Source organism: Ooceraea biroi, chromosome 5 (genome assembly GCF_003672135.1).
Source record: "Ooceraea biroi isolate clonal line C1 chromosome 5, Obir_v5.4, whole genome shotgun sequence".
Classification (NCBI taxonomy): Eukaryota; Metazoa; Arthropoda; class Insecta; order Hymenoptera; family Formicidae; genus Ooceraea; species Ooceraea biroi.
Genome location: NC_039510.1, coordinates 7,143,413 through 7,154,196, shown reverse-complemented (window position 1 = coordinate 7,154,196; position 10,784 = coordinate 7,143,413). Strand labels below are relative to the sequence as shown.

Genomic DNA, 10,784 nt, shown 5'->3' with positions numbered 1-10,784 from the left:
AAACGGATAAAGTTAGAAATATGAAATTTTATACATAGGTGATGATCTCCTTATTTTGGTGATTTAGTATTTGTCTACTTTTGCATTTATGTTTGTAACACATTGATCGCGATCCTTTGGCGTGATTCGCATGGAATATTATTCTACCTTCCCAGGCACAACATATACACAGTCTATAAAAACCGTCCTTGTTATCCCAAAACAGAAGGTAAATTCGACGTGTCGAGCGGCTTGATGGCTCTCCTCATTGTACACAGCTAACTTTCCGTGTGCAGACATTATTATACTCATATAGGCTCTTGCGGTAACTATCATCAAACGTCACTTATTTTTATAGATAGCTCTTCTCATATATGTCTCTTGTTTAAATGTGATTTCTTTTTACATGCATTTACCTATAATAAGCTTGACGGATATTAATATCTTATTGATTGATTACGTTCTCATTGAGTAATTATTTAAGGCTATTTTTGAAGGTCCAAGCAAGCGAAAATTAAGTTTAAAAATTTTTATACCACTACAGTGTCCTTTATATCATTCCAAATACGTTAGCATAAAATTACATAATATTTGATATGAACAACTGATATTCCATGTTTTGTCTACGAATAAAAATACTTACAATTTGACAATATAATTTGTAGACGATTGGAAGATGACGAAAGTTTTCCTGTCTAATCAGCTACATAAGTATGCATTCACTATATACCTACTGACATAATCTAACAATTTGAGAGTCGTAGTATCTTACATGTGCCGTAAAAGATTTTAAATAACTATTATCTTTTGTCTCTTGTTACAGCAATATTATTCTATCGCTATGGATATTCAAACCAACGACGATACAAATTTACCAAGTTCTTCGTCCGTTTCGGAGCGATACATATGCAATTGCTATAGTTGTATATTTGTAAAAAATATACTGATTAAGAAACTGGTCGAGAAATGGGAACCGAATATATATAATCATATCAGAGTGGAACACATCTCGCAATGTTCTCGTAATATAGTACATCAGGTATTTCTGTCTCTAAGATGTGGCGAGGAGCAAAAGCACGAACAATTCATCGTCAAACTACCGAAAATGGGACAGGACTCCGCAGGATTCGAGAACGAAGTGCGATTGTATTGTATGAAGGAAAAGTTTTTGATTTTTCGAACTTTATTTCCTTTCTGTCACTTAGCCACATATTTTTCGTCTAACTTTCCATACCCGGTTGTTGTGCTAAAGGACCTGACTAAGTACGGTTACACGCAATTTAGATGTAAATTGGACAGGACAGATCTGAGAATTTGCATGGAAGTATTGGCAAAATTTCATGGTACTACGTTCAGATTACAGAATGGAAACGATTATGTTTCCAGAGCTCTTTCGTATGAATTGAGTAAGAATAAAGAAAAGAGGATGAATCAACGGAGTAAAAGTGTCAGGTAGTACAGCTATTTTTGTCATACTGTATTCCAAGTGTTTTATGATAAGAATGTAATAAGCTTAAGAATGTTGTCAATGAACGTGATATCTTTACTGTCGGTTGGAATAGTTTTATAACATTTCATAACATCGAAATTATTGCCAGAATTGATCGATTAAAATATTAGCAATTTTAATTTCTATAATGTATTTAAATCTGTTTTATACAATCAGATTATAATAATGTTATTAACACTATCCGTTTGTATATTGTTTCAGATTTAAATAAAGAGTAAGATGTCAAAAAGATGTATAAAATTTCTTTGATTTTATTGTTCGTAGGAATTTTCTAGAAAGTATATCAATAATCGGACTCGATTGCGATCTTTACGAGAAAATAAAGCTGAAACTGCAAAAAATAGAACGTTTGGAAACGGAAATTGCTACAACTATTATTCATGGTCGTTTCACACGGTCCAAAGTATTTATCAAATACGCTGATGGAGGATGTTATATACAATTGATCGATTTCCAATCAATGACATATGACTCGCCGGCAATCGATTTCGGCCGCATTTTCCTCACTAACCTGCCTGATGAATATAACGTATCAAGCCTCGAAGAGTTGTTTCGGTCCATGCTAGAAGCTTATTTGGAGAAATTAAAACAAGAATATCCGGAGGTGCCAAGTTTGCTTGTGGAAAAGGATATTATACACAACATGATACTCTCATACATATATCTGAATGCTCAGGAGATAGAAGCAATAGAAAATCATAAAACGATATTAGATATGCTTAACAAAATCAGCAGTTTGGATTAAAACCGTTTTTGACTACCTTTAGCGCACTTTCTTATAGCGTTGAAATTTAATGTTTTTAGGGAACATGTAGAACCTTTTTTTATTGACACAGCATTCTTGCTAAGATGTATTCCATTTGGAATTTTGTTTTACTAGTTTTGTATCGCATTATAAATGTAAATCACATTATGTTCAGATTAAATGAAGCTGAAATTTATGTAGAATGTTTTGTATCAGATAAGAAACAATTATCCAATATTTTTATAAAACTTATCTATTATGTATTCTATAAATAAATACGTCGTTGAATCCCGATTTCACTTTGAAATTTTATTTAGATTTGAAATAAAAGGTAATTACAACAGAATTTTACGTAGACGATTTGTCAGAACTTAACTGCAAAAATAGATAAAATCAGAAGTTTTATAAAATATATAAAAAATATGAAATTATTTTGAGCAAACCATTACTATAGTTAATTAACTTCATTAGTAATTAATATTTTTCACGTGATATGTAAAAGATTTGTAATTTCAGTGCTTATATTCTATACTGACTATTCTATATCAAAATAAAAGTGATCCTTCGAGATTTGCCTCACCCCTATCTACACGATAGCTATATCCTAATTTTACGGGTGAAATGTCATAGTGAGATTCTAATGTTGTATTTTATCGTTCAGGTAATATATTTTATGGATGCAACGTACAACTTGAGAAAACTAATCGTGCCTGTATACAATGTTATTCGCGTGTTAAACGAACAAATGCTTCACAATGAGTGTGTACAGAGGACGTCTAGCGCAGCAGAGAATCATCCACTGCAAAACTAGATAAAATTAGAAATATGATCTTTTATATATAGTTGATGATCTTCTTATGGTGATTTAGCATTTGTCTACTTTTGCATTTATGTTTGGGACATATTGATCGCAATCCGTTGTCGTGATTCGCATGGAATATTATGCACCCTTCGCAGGCATAACACACAGTGTATAAGGATTGTCCTTGTTATTTCAAAACAGGAGATAATTTCGACATGGCGTGCGGCTTGACGGCTCTCCTCATTGTACACAGCTAACTCTCCGTGTGCAGACATTATCATACTCATACAGGCACTTGCGGTAAATATCATCAAACGTCACTTATTTTTCTAGATAGCTTTTCTGTTATACGTTTTGCTTTGACATCCTTTCTTTTCACTTACATGCGATTGATCGATGATAAGCTTAACGGATATTAATATCTAGTTGATTGATTATGTTCTCATTGAATGGTCATTTAAGGCTAGTTTTAGAGATTAAGCAAGCGCAAATTACGTTCACAAATTTTTATATCATACCATTACTGTTCGCTTTTCATTATTCCGAATACGATTGGAAAAACTTAGATAATATTTTACATGAACAACTGACATTCCACGTTTTGTCTGCGAATAACACAAACATTTATAACTTGACAGTATAATTTGTAGACGATTGGAAGATGACGAAGAAAGTACTTTTCCAGTCTAATCAGATACACAAATATGTATTTATCTACCGACAAAATCTAACAATTTGACTTCGAGAGTCGTTTTATCTTACATGTTCCGTCAAAGATATTAAATAACTATTATTGTCTTTTGTTACAGCAATATTATTTTCCTTTCATCATGGATATTAAAACCAACGGCGATACAAATTTAACAAGTGCTTCCTCCGCTGCAGATCAGTGCACATCCAACTGCGACGTTTGTCCATTTATAAAACGTTGGCTGATTAACGAAATGTTCAATAAATGGAATCCGTATGTATGTGATCGTATCAGAATGGTACATATCCACCATGATGCGCCATATTCCCGAAATATAATACGTCGAGTGTTTGTGTCTCTAAGTTGCGACCAGAAGCAAAAGGACGAACAATACATCGTCAAACTACCGAAAAGTGGACAGAACATGAATTCATTCAACAATGAAAGGAGGATGTATAATATCAGGGACGAGTTTAACAATCTATTTCCTTTCTGTCACTTAGCGAGACAGTTTTTGAGTTTTCAACAACCGTTAACACTGATCGTCGTACTATAGGATTTGACTAAGGACGGTTTCACTCAATTTAGACATAAATTGGACACAAGAGAGCTGAGAATTTGCATGAGAGTATTGGCAAGATTCCATGCTAATATGTTCAGATTACAAAACGGAAACGATGATTTTTTCAGACATTTTTTCCACGAATTAAGTCAAAATAAAATGATGAGGCTGAACCAACGTAAGGAACGTGTCAGGTAGTACTGCTATTTTTGTAATGTATTTCAAGAGTTTTATGATAAGAATAAGTATAAGAATGTTGTTATTAAACGTGATTACTTTAAATCTGTTTTATACAATCAGATTATAATAATGTTATTAACACTATCCTTGTGTTTAGTGTTTCATTTAAATAAAGACTAAGTTATCGAAAAGATATATAAAATTTGTTTATTTGGTTGTTTGTAGCCGTTTTGTGAAGAGTGGAATAATGACCGCACTCGACGACGGTCTTAGTGAGAAAATAAACCGTAAACTGGAAAAAGTGGAACGTTTGGAAACGGAAAGCGCTTCGACTATTATTCATGGTCGTTTCACACGGTCCAAAGTATTTACAATCAGCTACAATGATAAAAGTTGCTATCAACAATTGATCGATTTCCAATCAATAACATATAACTCGCCGGCGATCGATTTCGGCCGCATTTTCCTCACTAATCTGCCTGATGAATATAACCAATCAAGCCTTAAAAAATTATTTTGGTTCATGCTAGCATCTTATTTGGAGAAATTAATGCAAGAATATTCAGAAGTGCCAAGTTTGCTTGTGGAAAAGGATATTATACACAACATGATACTTTCATACATATATTTGAACGCTCAGGAGATAGAAGCAATAGAAAATCATAAAACGATATTCTATATGCTTAATAATGTCAGCAGCTTTGATTGATATCGGTTTTGATCACTTTCTTATAATAGCAACTTATCCTAGTTATAGCATTGAGATTTTAATGTTTTTAAGGAACATGTGTAACGTTTTTTATTGACACTGCATTCTTGCTAAGGTGCATCCCATTTGGAATTTTGTTTTAACAGTTTCGTACCAAAATATATGCGTAAATCAATTTATGTTCAGATTAAATGAAGCTGACATTTATGTAGAATGTTTTGTGATACCAGATAAGAGACTATTATCCAACGTTTTTATAAAACTGCTGATCTGCTCTACATTCTATAAATAAACACGTCGTTAAATTGATTTAAATTTGAAATGTTTTTTAGATGTGTAAAAAGAGCTAAGATTACAACAGAATTTTAAGTGATTTTAGGTGATTTGTCAGAATTTTTCTGTAAAAATAGATAAAATCAGAAATTGTAAGAAATATATACAAAATATAACATTATTATGATCAAATCATTACTATAGTTAATTAACTTTATTATTAATTAATATTTTTTCACGAGAGATTCTGATGTAAGAACTTTGTAATTTCAGCGCTAATATTCTATACTGAACCCATTAAAAAAAACCTCACAAAGGTGAAAAAAATACGCCAAGTACATAAACAATCCCAACTTGTATACAACAAAAAGTTTAACAAAATATTTATTATAAAAATGAAAACTAAATATAAAATCAATTGTTCAATAACCAATTACTTAGAAGCAATTCAGTTTGAGTATTTTCTCTAAATATTTCTCATGCATGTTCTCTTATTGCATGACATTGAAGTACTTGGCGTGCCCGGGTCGCATTGGACATGTCTTATAAAATTCTTATCGATTTGAATAACAGTATCTTGATTTGTACTGTATTTTGTATCTTGATTTTCAATAATAACTCACTATATCTTTTTAGTTGGAAATATTCAAATAAACACCCAGTTTTACAGACTAGCAAAGTGATTATAAATATCTCTTTTCATTACTCGATACAAATAATTACATGTAAAGACAGATTATAGGTAAGACAGTTTTGTATATTTTAATGTGACTCGGGCACACCAAGTACTTCAATGTCGTCATGCGATAAGAGAGTATACATAAGAAATAGATAAAATACTCAAACTGAATTGCTTCTAAGTACTTGATTAGTTAACAATTGATTTCATATTTAGTTTTCATTTTTATAATTGTTGAATAAGGTTTGCGATCCATAGCCCTATTCCCTGTATTATCGATTTATTGATAGTGCCTCATTAGATCAATAAGTCAGCGAATGAAGCGCTAAAATCGCCGATCGCGTACTGTGTGTGGGAGACGAAAATTTGGAGCGCGCTGTCTTTCGCTAACCGTCAAGTAGGTCACATCAGATAGAGTCAGATAGCTAGAGAGTTTTTTGTACTCAGTTAAAATAGTTAAGTTCATTTTTCCACAACTGTAAAGTGTAATTTCCGTTCTTATAATAAACATTGGTGTACTAGTTTTTTTTCTTTTAAACTGGATGGAAGTTTTTTCTCACACCTGACCCCGCGGACCTCCTGAGAAGAGATTAATTTTCAACAATAATAAATATTTTGTTAAACTTTTTGTTGTAAGTATACAAGTTGGGACTTTTTATGTATTTGGCGTCGCGACGCTACCGCATCGCTTGATTTTTCCATTTGATAAAACCAAAGATGTTTGACGATATTTAACAAAATAATGTATATGATAATGTTTGCATACGAAAAGGTAGTTGTAATGAGATACGAGGAAAGCCGCCAAGCCGCACGACTGTCGAAATTATCTCCTGCGTTGAAATAGCAAGGACAATCTTTATAGACTGTGTGCTGTGTGCTATGTTGCGAAGGAAGCATAATATTCCATGTGAATCACGCCAAAGGATCGCGATCAATGTGTCACAAACATAAACAAAAGTAGACAAATGCTAAATTATAAGGAGATAATCAGCTATACAGGGTCTAATTTAATTCGTGCCCACTATTTACACAGTGATATTTCTCATGAAAAACGGGGAATCGAAAACTCCTGTACCATTTTGTTTTTTTAATGTTTAATAAAATAGTAATTTTTGAATAACATAAAAATCCAATCAGCATCTTTAGCTGGGTATGCATTGATAGGATTTACTTTACTCTATAATTATTACTTTATTAAACATTATAGAAAAAAATCATTCAAGACTTTCGACTCAATTTTTCATGAGAAACATCACTGTGTAAATAGTGGGCGCGAATTGAATTACACCTTGTATATAAAATTTCATATTTCTAACTTCATCCGTTTTCGCGATGAATGATTCTCTGCTGTGCTGGACGTCCTCTGTACACACTCATTGTGAAGGATTTATTCGTTTGACGCGCGGATAACATCATATATGTACAGGCACGTTTGTATTGTTTTGTCCATTGTTACATTACATAACATATACTCGATGAACGACAAAATACAATATTTAAATCTCATGACGACGTTACAAAGTTGGTATTAGCTACCGTGTACATAGAGCTGGGGCAAAATAAAATTCAAGGTTCACTATTGTTCTGATATTCAGTACAGAATAGAAGCCTAGAAAATACCAAACTATCACATCACTATTTCACATGAATAACTACCCACACAGCACAAATGACTGTTTGTCGGCTGATAGTCGGCATTTTTCAGTCAACTTGAAGTCAACTTTTTAAGTCGACATTTAGTCAACTATTTGTTGGATGGTTTATTGTCGACTTTAATTATAGACTGAAAGTCGACCTAACGTCGACTATTTTCGAAAGTCGACTTCTAATTGCCATAAAGTCAACTTATAAGTCCACTTTTGGCTGACTGATAGACGACTATAGTCGAGTCATTTGTCGACTATTAGCTGACTATAAGTTGACATTCAGCTTGACTTCGACTTTTTGAAGTCGACTTTAGACTTCTTCTGCCGACTGACAGTCAACTAACAGTCGACTTGGTGCTGTTTGGGTATTAATCAATAATACCAGTTCATTAATTAGTAATAGTTTGCTCACGTTATTGTTATATTGGACAAACTAAGAGACATGTAAACACACACGTATTAAGGAACATAAATCAGACATTAAAAAAAGTGACAGTTCGCATTCTATGGTTAGTAAGCACAGAGTTATTAACAACCACGAGTTTGACTGGGACAACGTCAAAGTTTTGCATAGAGAAATTCATAATAAGAAACGTGAAATCGCTGAGATGTTTTTTATTAAGCGGGAGAATAACACCATTAACCTACAAATTAATACTGATAATTGACCTTGTGTATATGACGTGTTTTTGAAAAATACTTGAATTCTATTGTCGTCTCACTCGACTACTGGCTACCGTACAGTGTGACGTGCTTCGGTGGAAAGATTGAATCTTTGCTCGTTGTTCTCAGTCATTTTCTAACAGTGAGTTGATTTAGTTTTATTTTGTGGTTTTCCGCATTTCCAGTAATATTTGTATATCTTATGGTTTTGTATTATCCCAAGGAGAACAAAAAGTCACAATAATGTCAAAATGATGTCTTTTTTACTCAAAATGGTCAATTTATCATCAATACTGCAAGGAGCCTTGATGATAAATTGACCATTTTGAGTCAAAAAGACATCATTTTGACATTATCGTGACTTTTTGTTCTCCTTGGGATGTTTTTCTTTTTCTATAGAAGGTGATTTATATTTGTATTGTACACTTGAAGAGGGCTGGAAACCCGGCCGAAACGTTGTGTTTTTCACAATAAAATTGCCAGTTTGGTCGCGTAATTGACTTTCTACTTCCTTTAAAAAGATTTATATCATACCACTGTACTACAGTTCTCTTTATATTATTCCAACTACGATAAGAAAAAAAGTAGTTAATATTTGACATGAACAAATGACATTCCATGTTTTGTCTACGAATAAAAGAAAGACTTACAATTTGACTTACAATGTAACTTGTAGACGATTGGAAGATGATGGAAGGTTTTCTGTCTAATCAGCTACACAATTATGCATTCACTACATACCTACTGGCAAAATCTAACAATTTGACTTTAAGAGTCGTATTATCCTATATGTTCCGCAAAAGATGTTAAATAACTATTATCGTTCTTTGTTGCAGCACTACTATTTTCCTTTAATCATGGATATTAAAACCGATACAACTTTAACAAGTGCTTCGTCCGCATCAGATCAGTGCATTTGCCGTGGTTGTTCATTAGCAAAAACTATACTGAGTATGGAACTGTTCGAGGACTTGGAAACAGTCGTATTTGATCATCTCAGAGTGGAACATATCACGCCATGTTCCCGTAATCTAGTACTTCAGGCATTTGGCTCTCTAAGACTGGGCCAGGAGCAAAAGCACGAACAATTCATCATCAAACTACCGAAAAGCGGACAGGAGTCGGAAGGCGATTCATTCAAGAACGAAATTCTGTTCTACAAGTACATGTCGCAAAAATTCAAACTTGATATACTTTCGACGTATTACTTAGCCGCCGTCTCGCATATAACTTAGCAACCAGTTGTTATACTGGAGGATTTGACAACACTAGGATACAGAAAATTTTACAATAACTTAGACGAGGCGAAACTGAAAGAGTGCATGAAATTACTAGCACAGTTTCACGCTAAAACATTCAACCTGAAGAAGGAAAACGACAGAACTTTCATAGTTTTGCTCGGCAACTTAGAGAGGACTAAACAAAAAATAATCAAAGAACGGAAGGAAAAAGTCAGGTACAACTACCTTTGTCCCCAGCAAACACAGAATATAACTATTATATATCTCAGAAGTAACACGTAATATAACAGTTGTTATACACTATTAATATTGAGACTACATAATTTCCTTTTATAACTGTAATATTACTTTGTTTTAAAACTTTATTATAACTGTGTTATTTCCTGGTTATAATAATATAACAGCAATATAAATTGAACATAACACGTGATATTACAAATGCTATATTATTATTACTTTGATGTTATACAACGTGTTATACAGGGTGTCTCGCGTAAGTTGTCCAATCGCTCAGCTGCAGGTAGATCTCGTTAAGTTGAACGAAAAAGTCTTATACCATTTTGCATTTTGCACGCAAAATTTTGAGATATTAATGAAAGAAGCTGAGCGAATCGTTACGCGCGATACGGCGCGAGGCGGGTAGGCGGGAATAGTAGGCTAGCCGCGCGCGCGACGCGGTGGCTGCGAGTATCGGGTTACAGCGGCAGGCGGAACGACGCGTGGACAATAATTTCTCGGCGTCTCATTCACGCGCACGTGTTGACAGCCTCGTTCGCGCGCCGAGAATGTGTTGTCACACATTTCTTTTTTATACAGTTTTCAAGTTTTATTAATTTATTAATATTATTATTATTACTATTACTATTAATTATATTAATTTATTACTGTTATTAATTAATATGGTTAATAATATTAATTGATATTATTACTCAGTATTTTCGTGCTATCTTTTCCACACCACCTGGCGGTAGATAGCATGGCGCGTTTTTTTTAAGTGGTTTCCCCAATAGGCCTAATCCACTCTAATTACTTAATGTAATAATTGTTCGAAGTGCCGTCCTCCCTCTTGTACACAGATTTCGGCTCTTCGACCAATATTGCGCG

At 33.4% G+C, this 10,784-nt stretch overlaps 1 protein-coding gene across 2 annotated transcripts; it reads left to right on the top strand.

The window, feature by feature from the left end:
* The first annotated feature begins 246 nt into the window (after positions 1 to 246).
* LOC105286892 lies at positions 247 to 2,578 on the top strand. 2 transcript variants are annotated; one of them, XM_011352168.2, is made up of 5 exons: positions 247 to 304; positions 645 to 690; positions 803 to 1,117; positions 1,232 to 1,431; positions 1,754 to 2,578. In XM_011352168.2, the coding sequence occupies exons 3-5, from the start codon at positions 821 to 823 to the stop codon at positions 2,232 to 2,234; spliced, it is 978 nt and encodes a 325-aa protein (XP_011350470.2). In that variant the 5' UTR covers positions 247 to 304; positions 645 to 690; positions 803 to 820; the 3' UTR covers positions 2,235 to 2,578. The 2 variants fall into 2 exon arrangements, with proteins under 2 accessions (XP_011350470.2, XP_011350468.2); XM_011352166.2 differs by having other exon boundaries at positions 803 to 1,431.
* Positions 2,579 to 10,784: the final 8,206 nt, after the last annotated feature.

Bases quoted from the DNA above. Each gene is read 5' to 3' on its own strand.
- LOC105286892 (XM_011352166.2), top strand. From the start codon at position 821: ATGGATATTCAAACCAACGACGATACAAATTTACCAAGTTCTTCGTCC. The intron at 1,432-1,753 runs GTAGTACAGCTA...TATTGTTCGTAG, and splicing joins CAACGGAGTAAAAGTGTCAG to GAATTTTCTAGAAAGTATAT.